General features: G+C 40.8%; 3 protein-coding genes and 1 long non-coding RNA gene across 5 annotated transcripts in view; 2 read left to right on the top strand and 2 right to left on the bottom strand.

Moving 5' to 3' along the window:
- Positions 1-892: 892 nt before the first annotated feature.
- LOC135489958 (uncharacterized) lies at positions 893-2,351 on the top strand. Its single transcript, XM_064775596.1, has 4 exons — positions 893-955; positions 1,322-1,396; positions 1,661-1,786; positions 2,046-2,351. The coding sequence occupies exons 1-4, from the start codon at positions 893-895 to the stop codon at positions 2,349-2,351; spliced, it is 570 nt and encodes a 189-aa protein (XP_064631666.1).
- Positions 2,352-3,517: 1,166 nt separating this feature from the next.
- On the bottom strand, positions 3,518-5,562 carry LOC135489233 (uncharacterized). The gene is made up of 5 exons (XM_064774492.1): positions 5,346-5,562; positions 4,997-5,055; positions 4,443-4,536; positions 3,987-4,047; positions 3,518-3,600 (listed from the first exon to the last, which is right to left on the bottom strand). The coding sequence occupies exons 1-5, from the start codon at positions 5,470-5,472 to the stop codon at positions 3,582-3,584; spliced, it is 360 nt and encodes a 119-aa protein (XP_064630562.1). The 5' UTR covers positions 5,473-5,562; the 3' UTR covers positions 3,518-3,581.
- Positions 5,563-7,843: 2,281 nt separating this feature from the next.
- Positions 7,844-12,668, top strand: LOC135489651 (uncharacterized). 2 transcript variants are annotated; one of them, XM_064775096.1, is made up of 3 exons: positions 7,844-8,168; positions 9,865-9,991; positions 12,000-12,668. In XM_064775096.1, the coding sequence occupies exons 1-3, from the start codon at positions 7,890-7,892 to the stop codon at positions 12,410-12,412; spliced, it is 819 nt and encodes a 272-aa protein (XP_064631166.1). In that variant the 5' UTR covers positions 7,844-7,889; the 3' UTR covers positions 12,413-12,668. The 2 variants fall into 2 exon arrangements, with proteins under 2 accessions (XP_064631166.1, XP_064631167.1); XM_064775097.1 differs by lacking the exon at positions 12,000-12,668 and adding an exon at positions 11,264-11,442.
- A 2,396-nt stretch (positions 12,669-15,064) lies between these two features.
- LOC135489672 (uncharacterized) overlaps positions 15,065-25,015 on the bottom strand; it is a 28,660-nt gene continuing 18,709 nt past the window's right edge. Inside the window, exon 4 of the long non-coding RNA XR_010447191.1 lies at positions 15,065-17,050. This is a non-coding gene — a long non-coding RNA (uncharacterized LOC135489672). The remainder of the gene's footprint in view (positions 17,051-25,015) is intronic.

The raw sequence follows: 25,015 nt of genomic DNA, 5'->3' as shown, positions 1-25,015 counted from the left end.
TAAAATTTTATTGAAAACAATTCACTCAAATAAGCAAGATATTGCACTTCTTCCTTTTTCCGTTATGGCCCCCTGGTGGCCGAATAAAGAATCAGATCAGGCCAAAATTCGACATCAGACGTTATCTGATGTAGGGGGTTATATGCACCAACTTTCAAGTTCATAGCTTTACTGGTTAAGAAACGTGCCATAGTTTACACTCTAACAGCCAATTTACGCCATATGACTTCTGTGACCTTGAAAAGTAGGTCAAATTGAAAACCCGTATAACATGTGATGTATTCTTCCTAACAGTACCTACCATAAGAATTTTATTGAAAACAAGTCACTTATAAGCGAGATATCACACTTTTTAGATTTCCACTTTTGGCCCCCTGGTGGCAAAGTTAGGAATCAGATCGAACCAAAATTCAGCACCAGAGGCTATGTGATATAGGGGGTTATATGTACCAAGTTTCAAGTTCATAGCTTTAGTTTTTAAGAAACGTGCCATAGTTTACACTCTAATGGCCAATTTACGCCATATGACCTCTGCGACCTTGAAAACAAGGTCAAATTAAAAACCCGTATAATATAAAATGTATATTTGCTATGAGTACCTACAACAAAAGTTTTATCGAAAACAAGTCACTAATAAGCGAGATGTCACACTTTTTAGATATCGACATTTGGCCCCCTGGTGGCCAAACAGAGAATCAGATCGGACCGAAAATCAGTGTCAGAGGGCAGCTGACCTAGGGCATTCTGTGTACAAAGTTTCAAGTTCATAGCCCTAGCAGTTAAGAAACGTGCCACTGTTAGGATACGACGACGACGACGACGACGACGACGACGACGACGACGACGGACACAGCGCTATCATATAGACTCCCCTTACGGTGAGCCAAAAAGAATGGATGAAAGTGCACCTGCAAGCACAAGTACAACTGCATGTACTGGAACTTCTGGCAAAGATGTAAGTTCAAAATTTGTGTTCCCATATCTGGCTAGATCTAAAATGTCAGTTGAAAGCTTTTCACTCTTATCTCAATGTTACCTTGTTAAATGCAGTCAAAGAGCGTGCCTGATTTATTGGACCCAGATTGGCTATGCACATTAGCGGAAGGCAGAGGATGCTCCTTGCAACATCAGTAACAAGACACAAAGCCTTTGTTCATTTTAATGCAGGTACCAAAACCCTGGGAAATATTGGCTACATATACCTTAAAATAATAATGAAAAACATTTTGGTGGACAGTAATGTGCTAACCTCATCCCATCACATCCAGATTGTTACTTGGTGTAGTCAGTGAACATTGTGCAATTTTTTATTACATATCAGGATCCTGAGATAATCCATCCTCCTGGAACTGGTAGTGGAACTGCTGGTATTGATTTGGAAGCTGCCACGATACATGTAAGTAGCCAAGTACTATAGATGTTGTGGAAAAGGTGATAATAGTTCAAGGCATATGCTGAATCATGCACCAGTTAAATAGAAATCCACACATACACAATGCTCCATACCTTGGTTCGGGTTTTCCAACCACTTGATCTAATTTTGAACTAAATCTTGAGTGGAACTGGTCAGGCCGCCAAGTGTCAGTGTCTGTAGGTTAGAACGTTTCATGTTTCAGAAAAAAAAAATTAGTGCTGATATTTCTGTTGATATGTTTTTCAGCAAGATAGCCCAGCATCGCCTTTGGTACATGCAGTTAAGATGGGCTGTAAGAAGAGGCTGTTTGATCATGGTCCATCAGCTGAAAGAGTTCAAGGGATGACCTGTAATACTAACAAGAAAGAAATTGTAAGTGAAAAGGTCACAGGACTTCAGGACATCTTCACCGCAGTTCTTATACATGTTATAAGTGTAATATCCCTCTTATTTCATTATCCATGATATGCCTAATCAGTTGAAGGCAAATGTTGGCTGCATTGCATTACTTATTTTTGTGACATTGCCTTTTACCTGGAACCTGTTATGAAGGTTAATAGTTGCCTTCACTTCGCCGCATGTCAGAAAACTATCTTGTCATTTTCATCATTGTGAATGTTGATATTTTCAGGCTAAATTGAATGAAACGATTGATAAGTTAGAGGCTGCCAAGGACGAGCTCCAGGAAAACCTCCAGGTTAAAGATGACGATTATGACAACCTGTATCGGCAGTATACGAATCTGACGTATAATTCGGCAATACGGGACGAGCATCACAAGCGATGCACCCATTTGAGGCTGTCAAGTCAAGTTTCCGCCTATACCTCTCGACAAGTTTCCGAAGCGATATTCAGCCAAACATTTTATGAACCGGACCCTGATATTGACAATGTTTTTGTGCCTTATATCACTGTGGAGTTACAGGGGCACTTGTAAAAGGGAAAACAAACAAAATATATTCATGGCAAAACATGGTCGCAATCGGTATTGTTGTAAAGAGTATTCTGATGAAGGGAAATGTATGATGGCTCACCATGAGTTCCAGGTTTTGTCGTGTTTAAATGCTAAATACACCCCATATCCCATAGGTATTTCTCTCTCCAACAGGAAGCCAGGATTGGTTACATCCCTTCATCAGGTTGATGATTTGTGTTATAATCTGGGGGACTTTCTATCGACAGACGCTTATCGACCACTGAGTGGTGAGGAATGGGCCAATGTGGCGGTTACACTTGGGATTCACCTTGACAGTGTGTTCAAAAAAGTTTTTTTATGGAATAGCTTAAGGGCAGAACATGTTGTGGTGGAAGCTTCAGAGAGTCCAGGAATGAAATTGTTTCTTGTCAATTGGAGTAGATCTTGCAAGATAGAATCTGCCAAGGTTCTCACGGCCAGACAAGTACGTAGTATTCAGGAAGAGGATGTTGCGCCTGAAGTTCTTCTTAGGAAAAAAACATTTTCTATCGCTTCAGATATCTTTGCATATGGCAGCCTCTGTCTGAAAATACTGAAGTTCTGCCGTGTTCACAATATTCATCATTGGACATTTCCTGCAATGGAGACGTTTGCAGTGCGTTGTGTAAATCCAGTTGTTGCTGAACGACCAGACCGGGGACCGGGTGGTTATTATGATTCGCTGTCAACTTTTGTTGTATGATGTTGAGATCATTTGATAATGAGTATTCTGCTCATCCATGTCTGACTCTAGTTACATTGTTGCATTTGGTTCTTAAACCTTCATGATGGAAAATGACAGGTGGAAAGTTACTAGTCTTGACCCAGTTTTTGTCGTTTTAATTGTGAATTGGATATTTGTATGATTTGTACAGAGCAGTGGTAGTCGTTCAAACTCTGATTATGTTCATGTCATATTCAGAAATTTCTTTTTGCGCCATTTCAGCATTTAGATTTCAATGTTGTTTTTTTTCATTGAAATTTGGCCTTATGTCCATGGCCACTCAAAATCTGAAAATGACTGGACATCATTGTATGTCATGTACTACAACTATCTAATGTTTCTTCTTACATGTATTCTGATAATAGTCTGTAACAATGTCTTTTGGTAATTCCTTCATAGGCTCCCACGTGTTGTGCGTCGAATCATAGCCATCCCAACTGATGAGTCCCTCCCTGACCCCATTCTTCATCCTATCCTTCAAGATCTTCTCAACTATAAAGTGACCATCTGAAAAAAAGAAGAAATAACTAAGAGCTATAAATCACTTCCAATCAACTTCCAATGAGCTTTTCAGTCAGCGCTGAGAAAAACAGAAAAATACCAAATTAAAGACCTGGTTGGAGTTGAGTATGTCTGGCAAAGCCCTGCTGACAATCTCATGGCTACAGAGAACCAGGGACTCAACGACCTCTAATCGGTGACTGAGCTACTCACCATTGAGGTTCCTCACATAAGATCACACGTGTCTAAGCAAATACATGTAGTTAGCAAATGCTGGACATATATGTACATGTAGATTTCAATTGTGATTTCTGTCAAACATGGCCAACGGTAAATAAAGAATAAATCGCTTCGTCCGTATTTCAAGGAGGATTGACAAATGGGACATTTACCTGGTAAGGCACTCTCCTCGATCGTAACCTGCTTTGATTCCTTTGCAGCAAAGTTGGATACCTGAAAAATGTATACATGTACATGTACTCTCAGACAAAGTATACAGTACAATTGTTATTTGAAACTCAAACCGAGTTACATGTACAATGTAGAAGCATGCAAATCATTTCTGAATAACAAAACAAGCTACCTTGTCACAAATTTAATTGTGTCCAACTCTTTAAGATATTACATGCAGCATCATACATGTAAAACTTATCAAGAAAGATTTGATTGAAGATGATTTGAGAAGATTTCCATTTATTCTGGAAGGCTAGCACAGTGCAGTCTTTGTATTGAGAAGGATTTTGGCAACTTCTGAGCATCGAGTCCTGCCAGTTTTAGGGGAAGGGGAGGGGATTGCATGACTTCGATCACATCCTTCTGAAAAAAAATGATCCAGATTAACGCCATACCTGCGCATTCTTTGCCACAGTGACCTTTCTCTTTTTTGCAACAGACTTGGCATTTGTTTCTCTTAGAAGGTTTCACAATTTCCACACTAATGGACTGAAATGAATAGGTGAAATTAATAAATCATATTGTCAAACCAGCTCCAGAGTAGGGGAAGTATGTAAAGATTATTCAGAAATTAAACACAACGATCAAATGATGTTGTTAGAAATCTTCCTAATTGACATCTACATGTATGCTCAAACAAAATGTTTAAAAATAAATCAAGACCAGAAGATATACAGTCGCAACTCAACCAGAGTTAAACACTTTAATCGGCTAACTGTCGAGTGGAGTAGAGTAATGCCATCTGGTACAGTGCCATATTGCTTGCCAGGTTTGGCTGCTTGGGAATATTTTGCAGTTCAGTTGGGCAACCGTGGTCTAGAGTATTAGCAAAACAAAACAAAAGAGCAATTGCGTACAATCACATTTACATGTAGCTTTATAAGTACTTGTACATGTACATGCAAAGGTTAGCTACATGTATGATGAATTTTCGATCAAAATGGCTTACCCCTTCAGAATCTGATTCTCCACCTGCTACAATACATGTAGGCGTTGCTCCTGAGAATTCTGAAAGACAAATGAAAAAAAATCACTAATCATACGAATAAGGGCATTTAATTTGTTCAGTTCGTAATCAAGGCTTGTGCTAGAAAATTGTTGGGAAGACTATGTATTTACAGCTGATATGCAAACATAACATTCTTGTGAACTATTCTAACTTGCAAAGGATGTTTTGTTATCTTTCAAATATGTTGCCATATGTAAATAGCATACTAGTACATGTACACATAGCCTTGCACATCTGGTTATACCAATTACAGGAAAGCAAGAAGATGTGATTTATATGAACAAAATACCTTGAATGCCATTTGAGCTGGATCCTGACGTCGTTGTAGTTGGAAAGGGGTCCTGGTTCTGAAATGATAAATTGGCAGAAGAAATCAGCAAGTTATCTGATGTATCCCACAAGAGGAAGGCCAGCATTACTCGTACAACTGGTCAACACAGATGGGGAGAAGGTTTGCAGATTCCGGCCAAATCTAAATGGCTCTATCATATCAGCCAACCACTTCTGGCAACTTGGACCAAATATACCAAAGAGAAACACCAGCCTCCACAATCTACGGGACTTGCTATACATACTACAGCTACCATGACATCACATTTGCTGCAATTCCCACCCTTAAAATTCCTAATGCTAGTTCTTAATGAACAAAGAGCATGATTTGATTGAGCTAGTGTGACACTTGTAAACTTTTCACACTATTAAATGATCTCGCAACATATTTACTTATGTTGGTTCAGCTGTTCACAACTATTGCATTACTATTCAATTATTCTGCTTCCCCACTGTACAAGACAATTCAATCTACTTATAACTGTTAACACTACATATTTTTAAAACAAACAATGTATATAAAATGAATACTTAATAAAATACATTACTCAAATACTGTTTCCTCCTATTACTTTTCTACACCCGACACGCGACGGAGACTTCACAGTCTGCATGCAGACTCAGTTGAAATTCTAGTTACATCCTGAGATACAGGTTTTGATACTACATTGTAATTTGTATATAAAACCCTGAGAAAAACCAGTACAATCCGCTAGAAAGGGTGGCTTTTCTGATTACTTTACACACCTTGTGTAGTTTAAGTTCAGATTTGCGGTATAAATACAATAAACACGTTCCTAACGTCATGGTTTTTCAATCTACATCGGTTTCATGGTGTTAATCATTCTGTTGAAGTGTTTTTATGTATTTCTCCCGAAATGAAAGAAACTTGCAGCGGGGGACACGCAATTCAACAAAGACCCTTCGGTAACTCAAGCTTAAAAGCGGATTTCGCACTGCTAGAGATTCAGCCCACTAACTGTCTAAAATTTGCCGGGCCCTAAAGATGTACCTACTTAATTCCTGTTCAAAAGTCCAGTGCAGATCAGCTACTTTAATAAGTATGAACATTATTGACAATAGGGTTCAACTCAGAAAATCACGTTTGACGCTTATTATAAGATTGCTTTGATAATGATCGTGGCGCGGGAAGGGCATTGTGCATGGGCATTATTGTTCTTTGTGCGAAATCCGCTTTTAAAACAGAGCAAGCTCTGATTGGGAGGGGTTTGAAACATCGAGAGGTGGAGTATATTGAAAATAACTGGTTTTGTAAGGATGTCTTCTTGTGGTCTTTGAAACAAGGACACCACGGCGAATCCTGTTGGAGGTTCTGGAGAGGGAGTAAAGGCAGTCGGCGTGTTTCACAGAATTATTCTTTTAGTAAATTGGGTAGCAAAGGAGACGGCGTCAGGTGAGGCAGTGGGAACAACACATTTTGAATATTTTTTTTACAGAAATCATAAATCCAACTGGTTATGAATTCTTTTGAAAATTTCAATTTATTGTAGCGCTGACCAGTGAAAGGTTTGTATACATGTGGCGTTTCGTTAGGTTTTAAGGTTTATAAATGTGAAACTGGCCTGGCCTTTGCAGTTTGCTGATAGTGAGTCCATGTTTTTATCAGTGGATTTATCAAATATATGATTATTCAAACGTGGTCGAGGTTCTATTATTATGGCATTACAACCGTGTTCTCATTAAATACAAGTCATGAAGTCCCAATGGGACAAGACAAACGTTGGTATTTAAAGCATATGCCACATGTCATGTAGGGAATCAACAGATAATCTTTTATTATCAGTATTAATCAATCTCCAAGTGTGAAGATTATTGAGAAGCAGGAATAGACTTTTTAATTAATGAATCTACATAATTCCGTCTTGCGGTGATTAGTTTTGTAAAACCCCAATGCCTTCTATGGAGAACCCCCTGGTCTTTTTAATCACGGATATATGTATATAGCCTGACGTCAAACCGCAATATGTAACATTGAAAGCAAATGCTGGACATGTCATGTATCTACCATAATTATTGTTTATGTGACAGGCTGGGTTACTCTATTTGTTGTCAGGAAACCCATCAAATGAGAAGGAATTAAAAGAGACACTTACATGTTGATTTATCGGTTTGGAAATTTCCAAAAATCTAATTTTGTCAAACGATTTTTGGTAAACTGAGATGTTGCTGCTTGGACTTACATGTTACCAATAACGCTGCGATAACTAATACTGGCCAACCGTCCAGTATCAAAGGATACTATTGGTATGTCTGTAAAAGCCTTCTGGTAATTTTTCGTGCAGTGAAATGGATCCAGCCCATTGTTCTGTAATTCAATATGGCAGCCCTACATTCGATTATTGCGCCTGAATATGGTTATACTGGTGACTACTCCGGTTTATTCAGTGAAAGGCTCCACGATACTAGCGACACAACCCGCGAAGAGCCAAACAAAGGTAATAACTCTGGACCCCGCGCGCCGTCCGTCCCATGTCAGCACCTAATGCGACTCAACACTTCTTCCGACATCATGCCCCTGGTGAACCGGCGCAGGCTGTACTCTCAACGGAGCCTCAGCGTGGGGGAGTTCGCGTCGCGGCGAAAGGCGTCAGAGGAGAATTATTACAACTGCTCGCCGATCGAGACGGATGATCGGGAGAGCATATTGTGCCCGTCGCGGATGTCTAACGCGGACCCTGCCGCCTTGGAAGGGATTATTGGGAAACAGTTCAAGATGCCAACCAGGAAGATATCTGTTGTGGAGAGGACCGGAGTTAAGAAGGTTGGTGTACTAGGTTTCTTTAAATTTGTGTAATTGAACAAATTGTAATTAAAGTCAGTAATAGGATGAGCAGAAAGCATGGTTTTTTCTCGTGAACTGTCAATTTTTGGTGGTTCGATTGCGAACCACCATCTGTGCTTGGTTGTTCGTTTTTACTCCTCTATGGTCCCATGTATGCATCTGCGTGAACAAATTAGTTCTCATGTTTGTAACGTCCAAAAAGACATTGCTATTCTGCCTAGATCCCTCAGATTAATCTCAGCTTGATTCGCCCACTTGAATTTACTAATAGCCGCTATATAGCCTGCTGAATAAATGATTTATTTAATAACCATTTTGTTCCATACATCGCCGTAGTAATCGTATATTGAGTCGGTTGTCTGCTTGTGGAGGTCAAGCTGTCAATACGCGATGTGAATGTACACATTTTCACAGCAGCATCGCATTAACAGTGATATTCGCCTTTCACCCTGATTTGGTGGATTAGCAACTTGATTTTTGCAGATATTCAACATTTAGTCGCCAAAAAATCCGCACCGTCTAAATTGTTGGTGCTGCCGTCTATCGATAGCCAGTTGAGTTCGCGAGTAAGCGTGGCGGGAATTTCGAATCACCTGATTTGGTGCGCCACACAGTTGAATTACGGTAAATACAGTACTGTATGCAATTAGCTGGCCACCACCAGGATATCAAAATAGGGCTATATTTATCATTATACATGTTCTAGCAATAAGCCATCATAGATCAATTCGCAATTGCATTCCTAAACGTCACAGGCCTACTGAATGCGGACAAATTCCTATGGGACTGATCATGCGTCTATTTCCCCAGTCATCCTAGAACATGTATAATGATGAATATAGGCCTATTTTGATCTCCTGGTGGTGGCCAGCTAATTCAATGCATACAGTATGTGTGTCGGTAATTTCTCCTGAACGCTGCTATCTATTTAGATTTACAATGAAAATATCTATGACAGGTTCCTCTGATGATACCACATCACATTTCAACAACTCCTGCCCAGATTGCCCCCATCATATGCGCAAAAACCTCATTCCCTGCCCCACCCACAATTCGAACCACCCCTTCAGTCTTTTTTTAAAGACTGCTTGTTTAATCTAGTTTTCACAATTTTTTTTCAATAGCCCCCTTTATTTCACTATATCCAACATGTACATATTATATTTGTTGATAAGGTATTTTAACAGTTGTTGCAACCGCACTGAATTCTGCATCACCTGATGAGGAATTTCAATCAACCTATTACAAACAGGCAGGGAGGGTCATAGAGTATCTCACCGAGATGCCCAAGGTTGGCGCGAAAATGTAGGCCAACACATATGCCACATCGGCGGTGTTTGTTGAGATATCCAATTTATACCGAAAGTGGTGTATCAATTTTTATTCTAAAATACATACAACTTTTGGTTGAATCATAGTTGCCTCACAAAAACACCTGCGGTCAAAACGAAGCTAATAAATAATTCATTATTAAAACTAAACATTGTAACCAAGTTGTTTAGAAAAAGTTTCATTAGTTACCGCCGTATCTCTGCACGTGCCGCCGGTTGTTATACGATATGGTAAAAATAATGACATCGGACCGAAATAATCGCAATTGCCTGGCGATCAAGGTGATGAAGGCCGACAGCTTGATATGCTCACTTCCCCTACCCGTATTCTTTTTTCAATGAAGGTGATACCTAGAGCCCGGTCGATAAGTGTTGGCGAGAACGCAATGCCGTTACAGGGATTTCAACAGTTAGCATGCTCAGGTCCCATACTCAGTCCACGCGAGGGGCAACCGAAATTCACGAACTTGGGTAAGTATAATTGTTTTGGGCTACAGAATGGCTTTAGGGAATTGATACCGAACTGTAGTGGTATTGTTTGTCTAACACCGCGAGGGTGGGGCTAAAATGTAGACCAAAACCGAGGGGCATTTCTATTCTAAAACATCTCAAATTAAGTAACGAATAATATAACTGTGGTTTCAAATGCATTTGAGACTGCTCCCATATTTTGCACCAACCAGAGCAGTAATGGTTGCTCAACCGTAACTGCTAAATACAAAGCGAGGCTTCGTTGGTGCATAGTGCATTTACACTGTGAAGTGCGGTTCATTCTAAATCCAGGTGATTTAAATTATATAACTCGCCCAGTTCGAACAAAAGGAGTAAGATTCTTATAAGATTCTTGGTTGCTATCTTACTATTATTTGCAACATTTACAAGATTTGTGTAATGTTATTGGTTTTGACCTTATCACTAAATAATAATCTTGCAAGAATACTGCATGCATCTGTACACGAAATTGAAAAAGATCTTAACCAAGAACTTAGACCCTATAGATTATATGCGCGTCTCTCCGACGTGTGACCTAGTTCATACATGTCCTTAGATGGTATGGATCCCTTATTTTTAGCAAACGAGTACAATAGACGATTGCCCAGCGCTGAGGCGCTCTGAGCAAGCCGAACTATACTGAATGAAATTATGAACTGTTTCATTATACCATAAATCAAGCATAAATAAACATGGGCTGAAACTAAGTTAAGCGGGTCTATACAAGGTGGTCCAGAAAAAACGCAACCGGATACTTCCGCTACCAGGGGGTTAAAATCATTGATATCAGTGGATGGGGAATCACACTTAGAGAGGAGAGATACCAGGACTTCCTGATTTGGTTCAGTACGTTTTGTTTAAGAGTATTTTTGTGAAGCACAGACAGGCTTCATTCGTGCATCGGAAAAATCGAACTGTGCCAGTAAATTGAACTTAGTAAGCAGGTGGATTAAATGTTAGGTAATAATAGTTATATGAGATAATATCGACAAGGTTCCTAGTGAACATTTGCAACTGAGTAAAGGTCGTGTTAGCATGGCCAGGCCTCGGCACACCACCAATATCTCTATAACCTACAACAGAAGCGTTCTGTTTAAGGCTGATGTTACATAGGAATGAGCTACTCACGCCACATTTTTTCATCGACTCACGGCTCATTTTCACGTGTCACTCCTCATTTGTCACGAGTGACCGCGGCGGTTTACATACAGATCACTTTTCGCTCGTTCATTTGTCACTTGGATTTTCTAGGCGACGCACAAGGACTCAGAAGAAGAAGAGCTGGCAGCCATGCTGCTCCTGATGGAGAATAGAAAACGAAAGCGGAGGCGACGGACGAGAACAATGTGGTACATAAAAGTGCTGCATTTTTGTTATTGTTTCTCATTTCCAATCGAAATTAGCTATTGTATTAATGTGTAAACTAATGAAAATGCCGAAAAGTAGCTATACTCGAAGGCGATATCACTACAAATGCACATGGATGTCCACTTTCTTTGCCAGCTCATTTCACAAAGAATGAACATGTCCATTCATCGCCTCACTCGTGAAATGACATGAAATGACGTGAGACGACGAATGCGGGCAAAACTTACAAAATTCACTTCAATGAGAACAGGTCAATAGGTTTTCCAATGTCCATTCATCTGGTCACGAATGACAAGTGACAAATGAGTCGTGAGTCGATGAAACGTGAGGTCTATGTAACTTCAGCCTAATATAATGGCCAGGGGATTCCAACCTTGCTTCTAATCACAAAAACGACTCTACAACAAAAACTACTGAATAGAATCGGTCGATCTTTGTATCATTCTTCTTCTAGATGGCTTCCCCATCAACTGGTATCAATGGTTTCAACCCCCTGGTAGTGGAAGTATCCGGTTGAGTTTTCTGGACCACCCTGTATTGGTGCACTTCAAGTTATGGAATTCATCTGCCGATACAAACTGGTCCAAGCCGTTGTTCATTAACTTATGCAACTGTTCAGTTTCAGGTAATCCGCAATTTAACTTGGATGGAGTATCCCATCTTTCTCACTCGCAGGAGAGGATCATTGATACAGTTCAGAGCTCAATCAACTTCACAACCATGGAAAACAGGCGTTGGGAGAGAAAATCTGAACATGACATCGCAAGTCCTCTGGAAAACAGAGGTTTTCCTAGTTTTCCAAGGTACTATTCGGAGCACACGAACATCAATTGCTCAGGATTTTTGGGAGTAAACATAACGTCTTCTCGTTTTGAGAATGAAAGTTTGAGGTCTGTGCAGCCGCGGCCATTGGATAAAGAGATTCGTGTCATGAAATGGTTAAAGGACTGCAAGGCAAAAGGGGCGGAATCAACTGGGCTCCCAGTGCATCTGCCGGATATCAGCTTCTGTGACAAGGTTGGGTCTGCTTAAGCGCTTAAACGAAATTTATTTGATTCAACAAATTGTAACGTGCCCTCTTACTGGTCGGTCATGTTGATCTGAGAATGCGACAACCAATCCAGCGGACCTTATGGTTGGGAAAGCGGCCATTAATTTTCAATGCAGCCATTTTAAATTTTCCATGCTTTAGAAGGCGGCTTATGATCACGGATGTTTAAGCAATAATAAATGATGCACGCTTACAAAATAAAAAATTTTGTTGAAAATCTCGGATATACGTCTATAAGTGCCATTTTACGAAACCCAGGAAGGCCCTTTCGAGATGAGAGTTCGAGAATCACAAGTGATTTTTTGGCCGTATGAATCTTCCGCAAAATCCATAACCGCAGTAAAATTATACCATCCGCTGCTTCTGATTGGTTGAGGTGAGAATTTTAGTAGATTTTACGGGAAGTAATTCGTCGATGATGTCACGAAGTGTCCAATCAGCAAATTTTTCATTTTGAGAAAACTCCACTCACAGATGCCCTACAGCTTGAATGACTCTGTGTTTTACATGAAAGAGTATAATTGCAAGAAATGCATGAAGACTGATGAATAGACGGTAAAGCGTTATAGAATTGACACTGGCTTTGAAAATTACCATGATAATTGGTGTGTAAGTAGACTTGGCTAGTACAACTCAGACGGCGCTGTTATCACAATTTCAGAAAACTTGCAGACTGGTGATCACTTTTGTGAAATCATCGACGAATTCAACGACCGGAAGCTTCATGTCGGTACCGAACCAGCCTCTTTGGTAACGTACCCGCTAAGCGCTTGTCTCACGGTACGGCCAATACTACATAATATTTCGTGTCCATTTTTGGTTAACAAGTCAACAGACAACGCGTATTTCACTGAGCGCACGTATCATTGGGATTCCCCTTTGTAACTTAGTTTGCTAATAGGTATCGCCCGGCGATATCTCAATTTTCCTGCAACTCGCAAAAGCCATTACCTGACTAATACATGTAATGCCAAATGCGAAATGAGACATGCGAATGTATAGTGTGAAAAAAGGGGCTGAGCAAAAAGGCGTGCGCCGTGCAGATCGTGTTAGAATGTATCAAAAGGTCAACCCCCAACTTGCTTTCAGCCCGGGTTGCCTTTTTAATCGAAATATGTGTTGATGTGTCTTACGATTGATTGTGGTCTACTAACAGCATGCCATTACTTTTCCGGTGTGAAAGAGGTTGCATCCAAATCGATTACACCAAATTACTTCGTACACTGAAAAGGCCTGTGAAAAAGAATGGGCAGATCTGGAACCCTCGCCTGAAGACTTTCAATGAACCGCGAAAAGGTGGGGTCCACCGCCCAAGGCGTTGGTTATTCATCAAGTGGTAACGGAATTCAGTATGGCATCCGTGGCGGTGATATTGATTATTGGATCGCACCGATTTTGGAAAATATACTCTCCTTTGATAATCGACCGAAACGGAATTCAAGATGGTTGCCTTGGCGGCCATATTTGATATCGGATCGCCCGAATTTTCGAAAGGAACTTTCTCATAGTCACTCCCACTAAACCCCGAAAAATTGGACCGCTCGTTTCTCTGATAATTGACGGACAATGGATATTAACCGACACCGCCGCACGGGCCACGACATAATGAAATTGACGCAGCAAATTAATATGGAGATTTGCATTATATAATAATGGTTAGTATACTACATGTGTAAGTCATGCATTTCAATATCACAATAGTCTATTTCTTGGCTTGTATATATGCTTTGTAAAATTGTTTCCTACACTCCTGATCATGAGGAAGATCCAGTAAGGATCGAAAGTAAGAGTCAAGAGATTTGAGCTGACCATGAAAAAGGTGTTAACGTTTTTTTTTACAGTTAATTCTGTTTTGATCAACACGAAATGCATAATAAGAAAGATCATAATAATTGGACTGAAAATATTTCTGGAATTAATGCTATTTACAACCTACCGCTACAGCCGTATTTGCGATAGGCCTGTGCACACAATCATTTTGGGTAATCAGTATATCATTTTGTCGATGTAATAATATAGGAAATTGAGATGTACTGTTACCGGGTCAGGTTATTCAGCAGTCAAACGACAACACTATAAAGATGACTTGCTGTTGCAGTAGAAGTAATGAAATAAACGGGGTGATGAGTGTGCCCTAAATTTGAGGTGTTATCAAAAGCTACCACGAGGACCAATTACCTCAAACTTCCATGGATGGCACCATGGCCCAATATAACTATGGTAAAACAACGAATTTTCCCAATTTATTTATTTTATTCCTACTTCAAACCTACAAAGCTACAATAAGCCCAAAATGTATGTTGCTCTCCCGCACTAAAATTCTTCAGCATGACAAACAAACACGATCAGTGGACACGGCACAGCCGACTTATAGGAAAACACCGTTCTTGTACGGTCCACTTATAGTTAGGCGATGGTCACTTTCGGCCGATACCGAAACTCTGGAAGGGAGACTATGGTGGCGTTCTCCCGTGTGCTCATGGATATAATGACTGGGAAAATGCCAGCCACGTGAAATGTGTGGAATGCATCTTTTTTGGCTAGAAATGCAGGAAGGGTACAAGATACAGGATTTTTCTTTACGTATGACTTCCCGTATATCCCTCAGACGTCATTAAAATATTAACAAAAAATGAACTTCATGCGAAGAATGCTTTAATTCATACCTTTATCCAAGTGTCTATACTTGCTAAATTTGATATCAGTATGCAGGAAGGCTCGAACGGAGCGATTCAAGGACGGAGCACGCTTAAGAAAATACAATTTAATACCGGTACCGGTTTAATTCGGATAAAAATGCAGCACAGCCAATCAATTAGAAAAATAAAACGGCCAGGGGCCATTGTGCTCACGGTATAGATATTTGTGGTTTGGAATTCATCTGGTTAAGAAACATTCTACATGTATGGTATATAGGTCAAAACCAAAGTCGGTATGACATGTGATGTATCGTTGCTTGGAGTACCTACCAAAAAATATAATCGAAAACAAGTCGCTAATAAGCGAGATATTGCACTTTTAACTTTTTTAGTTGTGGCCTCCTGGTGGGCAAGTCGAGAATTCGATCTGATCCAGGGGCCATTGTGCTCACGGTATAGATATTTGGTGGTTTGGAATTCATCCTGGTTAAGAAACATTCTACATGTATAGTATATAGGTCAAAACAAAAGTCGGTATGACATGTGATGTATCGTTGCTTGGAGTACCTACCATAAAAATATCATCGAAAACAAGTCACTAATAAGCGAGATATTGCACTTTTTACCTATTTTAGTTGTGGCCTATGGTGGGCAAGTCGAGAATTAGATCTGATCGAAATTCGGTGTCTGAGGTTACATGACGTAGGGAGTTTTGTGTGCCAAATTTCAAGTTCATAGCTTTAGCGGTTAAAAAACTAGGCATAGGTACACTCAAAATACCAATTTACGCCATTTGACCTCTGTGACCTTGAAAAGCAGGTCAAATCAAAAACCTGTTCGATATGTGATGTATCCTTGCTAGGAGAACATACCATACATATTCCATCGAAAAGGAGTCACTCATAAGAGAGATATCAGACTTTTTAGGTTTCCACATCTGAAAAACAGAAAAACGGAAAAACACCCAAAAAAGATACCAAGAGAAAAAGGCACGCTATATCTTGCAGTTCATATTTCAGTCTTGGAAGACCCTAAATGATGGAAGTGACCACTTTCCCGATGCATAACATGTTTGAGTGTCTCTCCTCATTGTTTCGAAACGCTAGAGGACAGCTGGACACGTTTTTCTTCGTCTTTCACTCTAAACTCAGTCTCCAGTCTATAGCGGCATATTGTATGGAAACAGTACAATATTGAAACTACCCCCCCCCCCCCCAACACGTTTGCACCGTGAGTAGCCACACTTCCACTGTGTTCCAGTGTCATCAAGCTTAAGTCACCAGGTCTGCATAAGGCCAAGAGATGGCTCTACTAGATCGGCAACACAATTTGCAACAATCAATAGATGAAATCCAACACTAATTTATAGTAAGTGAAATATACTATAGATTTCATACGGAGATATTTCTCGACAGTGTATGTTAAATCAAGAATACATGGTAAAGTCATTTCTCTCCAGGTCTCGCACAAAATATTTTCAAAAATACCACTTTTTCACGCGAGTTTAGTGCAAGTGACGATGACACGGGCGACTGAGTGTGAGCAGGGATGTTGAGAAAGTCCGATTGCAACTATGAAGAAACAATGAGAGCAGAGTGGATTATTGTCCATCAAAATACATTAACTAACTCTCTGATCTATCATAAATAATCCCTGAGAAACTAGTCCACTTGAAGTAAGCAAGGCACAATGTCAGGACGAGGGCAGTACCGCAAATCAAAAGCAAAAACTCCCTCGAAACATGTTCCATTTGTTGTGTTCTTCTCATGACGTCAGCATCTATCCCTCGAAAAAAAGATGCATCAGTTGATTGTTTAGATCCACTGACTGATAATCCTAGGTCACTATCTGAAGTCCTCAACATTTTGTGACTTGTCGTATTTTCTTCGTGATCGTCTTCCATTTTGTTTTCTGCGAAGCCTGTAAAGTATCCTGTTCTAATGGACGGATGATAGAACGTGGATAACGTCAGGACAATTCCTGAAATGATAGGAACAAAGAGATCTTGAATTAGGTATACGAATTTAAAAGGTCATGACACGAATTAGTTGAAAAAGCTGCATCCTTCACCATTTCCATCACAATGACTAAGCCGTGATGATGTTCTATGATATGTTTATAGACTCTATACCCGCTGTTTACTAATAAGAGCAGGGTAGCTGGTAAAACCTGGACGCAGATTTTCGACGCTGGATTCAGGCAGTGTTCGAAAACTACTAATTACAATACTATGGATTGGACTGGGAAAGTCTGGACTGACAATCATCACTCTCCACCGCCTGGAATTAATAAACTGGTGCCCTGCCCCAGCTCATTTACCAATACCCCGTCGGTTCTCAAAGTTGATGAAACAAGAGCATCATTGAGCCAGAAAAAGGGATATTGAAAAACTTTGGATTACAAAAGCACTGGACTGGACACGGAAAGTCAGGACTGACAGTCACCACTCTCCACCGCCTGTAATTAATAACTGGTGCCCTGTCCCTGTCAGCTCATTTCCCAAAACCCCATCGGTTCTCAAAGTCCTCATGGTGACAAAATCTCCCTCCAAAGATATAGAGAATCCGAATTTTCATAAGAATTTTTAGTTGCAGCGGCACTAAGAAACGACAAAGTTTGTAAAACAGGGATTTTTATGTAATCAACATGTTTATCCTGCTGGTAGTGATGTTTGCGTGAGAGCCTTAAAATTTTGGGAACAAGGAATTCTGTGAAAAAAGGATACGCACCCCCTATAAGAAACTTTAAAAAAAGTAAATACGATGGTGAACAAACGCTTTACAGTGACTATTTCAGACACGGCACAGATGTACTCGATGGCCAGCTTGCGACCCTGTTCACTCTCATGTTGACTCACTCTTACATACCGGCATCTTTCAAGAGGGCTATTATGATACCTGTTCCAAAGGACAAACGTAAATCATTGATCAACTCAGACAACTATCGAGGAATAGCGTTAAGCAGCGTCCTGTGCAAAGTGTTGGACCATATCTTGATGGACAACAAGAGGCCCAAGGGCCTGGTGCTCAGCTGAAATGGATAGGTGAAGGCAAGGGCCAAGTGTGTGTCGGTACCGTTATTATGAGGCAACGTGAAGCTATAACGTCTAGCACGCAGAAGTGCTGATGCGAAAGACCTTCTTGCTATATCAGTGCATGCTGAATTACTGAGTTGACGTCACCCTGGTATTATGACGTAAAGTCATTTCTATTGCCGTTGCAGTAGTTGGGTGTGTGATGACGTCAAGGAGTTGTGTGGTACGTGATGTCAAAGAGTGGAGTCCTTGTCTTCATGCAGCGTCGGTGGAACTAATAACATGCACATGGACACAAGGTACATAATTATTACAGTGTATTTTGTGAGGTGGGGCCTGGTGCTTTACAATGGTCAAATGAACCGACTGTTGTCTGGACATTGATGAAGTGGATGCTGCCAAATGTTTGGGACGGTCTTTTTTGTATGTGAAGAAAAGAAGATAAAGAGTTGGTTAACAAAATGAACTTTATTGGTGCGGCAGATATTTGATGCCTTTCGGCAGATATTTGAAGCGCCTTGCGGCAGATATTTGTTGCCTTGCGGCAGATATTTGATAACGCTCTCCGGGAATGGAAAGCAGTAAAACGAGTAAGCACACCTTACTCTGAATGTGGGAACAGCAAGTGCTTTCCTGGACTTGAAATGTGCCAACGACTCCTCTTGCAATAACCAACAACAGTTAATCTGTAAAAAAAGAGAAGAGAAATTAACACTGACTGAATAAAAAAGGGTGACATAGACGGAGAAATGTACACCACCGGATACAGTCTGTGCTTGATCAGGCATCGGTCAGATGATATCCTGAACAAGGCATCCATGGAAACAAATCCAGAAAGAGACTTAACCTTCGAAGGGCACACTTATTGCTCAGTGAAAAGTCAGTCCTGTGGGCTGTTTTCCAATTCAAAATAAAAGTGTAACCTCTTTAAATTAGTCTCACAGACTGAACCATAACACTCAACAGCCAACCGTGCCCACATGATGTGAGCCGAGAGCTGGGCTTAAAGATGAGCGAGTGGTGTACTTCATTTTGAAAATTGTCTATCGTCTACGACATGTGACAGAACAGGATCTAGTGGACTTAATGATGAGGTACTATCAAATAAGGTGTCCATCAAATGAATAATGAGGGCCTGTTGAGTTATACTCTAAGCCTGTCCTATAGGCTTATAGGGCTAGGCTATGGTTTTTGTCTTTTTTACAGCTACAGTACAGCCATGCACAGCGCAGTGTACAGACAGTACAGGATTGCAAACCAAAAACATGAGCATTGCTGCGTAACGAAACTGCAGTCGAATTCATACTACGATGTCATAATGTGACTTTCAAAATAATTGTAAACAAACGTAAATGGCGAAATTTGTTGCAAAATTGCCAACCACAACAACTCAGGGACCGTACCCAAAATGGCCGACGGCGAATTCTCCGGTCGCTAGCGCAGTCCATAAACAAGCATCAATTTTACCAACTTTGGGCGCAAGCTTGGTCATCAAAGTTACAGAACTGTTAGAAATACATGTCCAAACAACATATATATACAGTTAAAAGTGCATAAAAATCCCGTTTCAACCTCCGGGCGCAACCTTTTTTTCTCCGCCAGACGCCGGGCCTTACCGGTCGTTATTTAGTGCGACCGCCACCAGAGTGTTTATCAGAATATCACGATCTTTCGCCGTTTTAATAGCGCGTTTTAGGCAGATTAATCAATTATTACATGCATGCATTATATATCACCGAAATGATAATTGCGTAGGCTATTTGAAACTAAGTTCAGATATTATTTTTGATCTTTGAATTGAATTTAGGCGAGTGATTTTTGACACCCGGTCGACATATCAGGACTTGCAAAATTCACGCGAGATCGCTTGCATCATCGGCACGTTTGAAAACCGAATTTCACAAATTCCACAAATATTTATCACATACCATATGTATCACCACAAAGGTAACTCTCTAGACTATTTGAAACCAAGTTCAGATACTTATTTTCACAAAAATTCGAAGCTATGCAAGCGATTTTTCAGTGGTAGAGATCGACGGAAACAAATTTCTCGCTCTAAAATGACATGAGACGAGCACCAACTTTCGCTAATTTGTGCACAAAATTTCCGCAATATCATAAAAAACTATCGATAAATCTGAATTATATAGACTCTTTTCAGTACCTAAACAAATTTCAGGTACATGGTCATGTTGATTAAAAGAGTATCAACCGATTGAACATGAGAAAGTTCACTCCTCTTCATTGAAGCAGCGACTACCGCCATTTTTAAATGGTGGCATCTCTTCTATCGATCGGCCAATCAGCGGCACTGCTTGCAAAAAGTTGAGCCACCGCCAAATTTGAAATCGCCAAAATTCAGTCAATGTGCCTGCAGCGCCAACTGGCGGTGAAAACTATATTAATTCCATTAAAAGTAAAAAATGAAAAAATATTAAAAAATATTCAGCCACATTTGAAAACAATATTTGCTCTGTGGACCGAGGTACAAAGGGAAAGAAATCTAAACGCGAAATGACCTCATTCTCTTAATACAGGTCGGATCGCGCTGATTTTTCGTGTTTTGAGTTCACCTTGGGCAACTCCTAATTTAGCACCGTCAACGAAGTGGCTAGGCCTTCCCAATCAGAAATGTCCAATTTTGTCCACAGATGGGTCCCTAGATGGATGGATGGATGGATTGCAGGACGGACACCATTTGAACAGCTATTCTACTAGCTCCGCTGACTTTGTCAGCTGAGCTAAAAATCAAGTAGTGTTTTGCTCATCAGACCTTCAATTTGGGTTTAAGAAAAAAAGTTTGACCACTAAATGTACATTCGTTCTAAAGGAGGTAGTGGAGTATTATCTACCACACGGTACTAATGTTTACGTGACACTTCTGGATGCTAGCCGATCATTCGATAGGGTGGAATACGTCCGGCTGTTTAAACTTCTTATAAAAAGGGTGCTGTCCTCTAACAGGGCGGAGTTCTATCACCCATTCTCTTCAGTATGTATACAGAAGAAATGATACAAAGCTTAAAGAAATCCGGATTCGGATGTTTTATAGGTCAAATATTTCTAGGTGCCCTGGCGTATACAGATGACGTTGTTCAGATGTCTCCAGCACGACAGGGTCGTAGGAAGATGCTGACGATGTTATGAAAGCTCATTTTTAGCTCACCTCTTAGCAGAGGTGAACTTATCCCATACCGTGGCGTCCGTCGTCCGTCGTCGTCGTCGTCGTCGTCGTCGTCGTCCGTCGTCGTCCGTCGTCCGTTAGCAGGGCACGTTTCGTAACTGTTAAATCTATTGAGTTGAAACCTGGTACACATCTACCCATATGTAATGACACCTTGGAGACTAAGTTTCGGTCCGATTCGTTTCATGGTTTGGCCACCAGGGGGCCAAACGTTAAAAGTGAAAATATGCAATATCTCCCTTAATAGTAGTCGGGAAATTTTGAAAAAAATATGGTAGGTACTTCTAGCAAAGGTGCATCATATATCCTCCGGGTTTTTGATTTGACCTCCTTTTCAAGGTCACAGAGGTCAAATGGTGTAAATTGGCCGTTAGGATGTAACGATGGCACGTTTCTAAACTGCAATGACTATTGATACCAAATTTGGTACACATTTACCCCTTAGTCAGGTGATCTTAGGGACCGAAGTTTGGTCCAATATGATTCACCACTTGACCACCAGGGGGCAAAATCCAAAAACCTTAAAAATGTGATTATTCCTTGACTTCTTGTCCGATTGCCACCAATTTGATATCATGGGTACATCTAACCACCATACAGTATATGTCACACAGGTTTTTAATTTGACCTTCTTGTCAAGGTCACAGAGGTCAAATGGCGTAAATTCGCCGTCAGGCCGTAACTATGGCACGTTTCTTAGCTGCAATGACTATTGATCACAAATTAAGTACACATGTACCCCTTGGTCAGGTGATCTCAGGTACCAAAGTTTGGTGCGATCTGATTTGCCGTTTGGCCTCCAGAGAGAGGGCCAAATCCTAAATTCTTCAAAATGCCATTATTCCTAGTGATGACTTGCCCGATTGGCACCAATTTTATATCATAGGTACATCTAATTCTAACAACCATTCAATGTGTCACCCGGGTCTTCTTTGATTTGACCTACTTTTCAATGTCACAGAGGTCGAATGTACTGTAAATTGGCCATTTTGGGGAAATTGTAATTGCTTGGACCTACATCAAACCTAACACTACATGACACAATACCATGCTCTTTATCCATCTTTCCTCCACATGAGGTGAGCACAATGGCCCTGGCCATTTCATTTGTTCTTTATCACAGAAAGACTAGACATGTTATATACAATGGCGCAATAACCGACTTGAGGCTAAAGATAGGGCTAACCATCTGGGACACATCATCGGTCCAAACTTAGATCATGTAGTGATTTTAAATGAGGCTATTTCTAATATGTGCGCTAAAACAAATGCATTAATTAGTACACTTGGGCATTGTGTTATGGAGGTCAAGTACCGGTTGTTCAAAACCTATGTTATGAGTTTATATGGTTCCGTTTTATGGGACTTCTCCGCCAGGTTTCTGAAAAGGTCCTGGAAAAACAGTTGTTTTCTAGGTCATTGAAATTTATCATAATTGCTCTGAAGAGTGAGAACGAACTTGTAAGAACTTGTACAACTCTTGCAACGAATCGTGTAGTCGATCAAATGTGGGGAAAAACGTAAATGGGATTTGTGCACAACTTGGTATTAATAAGCAGAACCTACTCAAGGTAGACGAGATTAGGCAGCTATATGAGGTCCAAACTAATGACACTGCGAAGATTCTTAAAGAGATAATAATGATGAGGGACAGAGGAGATTATAGAATATTCGGAAGGAATGAAATGATTACCTGACTGGCCTGTTCATAATCAAAATATAATGTAATCTTTGTATCATATTGAACTTTTTCACATCGCACCAACATGTATAAACGCACGCTGCACGAAATCCCCCTCTTTCTCATGGTACTCACTACGTGTACGAATAAATATATAAATAGCGCAATCGATTATGCCTGAAAAATTATAACGTAATGCCAATTAGTCACCTAGGCAAATGCCCACACCTCACATTTCGTATAAACCTTTCTGGCAAGTGCCTTGCCCAAGGACCCACACCATGACCTTTGTGACCATTTCGCCAATGTCTTGTCCAAGGACCCACACATCTCACTTAGTGACCCTTCTGCATGACAAGTGTCTTGCTCAAGGACCCACACCTCTACCTTCGTGACCCGTCTGCCGAGTGTCTTGCCCTAGGACCCACACCTCACACTCAGTAACCCTTCTGCTTGCCAAGTGCTTTACCCAAAGACCCACTCCCCAACAAACAAAATTAGCATACGTTATCAGCTCCCAATTCCCACTTGGATATCATAACGTTGACAGAACTCAGGCGGTGGAGAGCGATGACTGTCAGTCCAGACTTTCCCAGTCCAGGGCAGTGTTTCGTAATCCATAGTTTTCTAATACCTAAGATAAAAACTGACGGAATTTCCCTCCAAAGGGATCCAAATTTCTACCATAATTTTTACTTGAAGTGGCAAAACACTAAAAGGCTTGTGAAATAGGGATATTTAAGTACTTGAATGTGGCTTAGCCAACATGTTTATATTGCTGGCAGTGATGCTGTGTGGGGGCCAAAGTTGATCACGCGTAGGCTAGAGTCATGTGCACATGATGTGACCATGTGAATAGCACAATCGATTATGCCTGAGAAATGATACCGTAATGCCAAAATCCAATATGGCTGCAAATCCCCCCCCCCACCGTTATTTTATAACTTTAAACATACCTTCTTGTTCCTTGTCTAGCCTAAGGCCGACCCAAACCTCACATTTCGTGACCCTTCTGCCAAATGCCATGTCCAAGGACCTACCCCTCACACTTGGTGACCCTTCTGCATGCCAAGTGCCTTAACAAAGGATCAACACCACTACCTGTGTGACCCTTCTGCCAAGTGTCTTGGCCACGGACCCACACTTCACACTTAGTGACCCATCTGCATACCACGTGTCTTGCCTGAGGACTCACACCTCTACCAGCATGACCCGTCTGCCAAGTGTCTTGCCCTAGGACCCACACCTCATACTAGAGACCCACGCTCCCAAACTACCGACATTAACACAAGTTCTCAGCTCCCAATTCCCACTCCAATATCATAATGTTGACAGCACACAGGCGGTGGAGGCGATGACTGTCAGTCCTGACTTTCCCAGTCCAATCCATAGTTTTGTAACCCATAGTTTTCCAATACCAGGATGCAGGACGCTGGACGCTGGACGCTGGGTTTGTATCATTGAATTGCACTGCTTGGATTGTACCTCGCCCAAAGTTCAATGTGAATAGTTTATTTGATTGTGTTACCTTATCACGGAACTAACCTTCCACTAAACTTCCACTCAAGGTTTATAGCGTTGACTTTAATAACTTGCCAGTAACATGAGACGACCGTCCCTTGATCTAAAAAGATGCAGTTACAATACAATTGAACTTCCCCAATTTTCTTGTAATGCACCTACGTCAAAAGGGCCACCGGTTGCCCGATGGGGCCTCATCGAATGGACTGGAATGGCTGGCCAGACGTCAAACTTTCGGGCCGGTTAATGTTGTGACTGTTCCTATCCGAACACGAATTATACTAATAATAGATTTGCACACGTCAATTTGTTGATGAATTTGCTCCAATTCGATAAAGTCCACGACTGCGGTACATTTATTGAATGCAGGTGATGCAACCCAATGATGCAAAATTTAGCGTGCAACGAACAAAATCTGCTTCGAGGTTTTACTAACTACCTAGTCCCGGGAACAGAATAGGCATGTCAGATAAACAATAATATCAACAAAAGGTATCCGGAGTTCACGGCGCAAACTCGGAG

This window comes from Lineus longissimus, chromosome 6, assembly GCF_910592395.1.
Source record: "Lineus longissimus chromosome 6, tnLinLong1.2, whole genome shotgun sequence".
NCBI lineage: Eukaryota > Metazoa > Nemertea > Pilidiophora > Heteronemertea > Lineidae > Lineus > Lineus longissimus.
The sequence above is the reverse complement of the archived record's forward strand: the minus strand, read 5'-3'. Positions and strand labels throughout refer to the sequence as shown.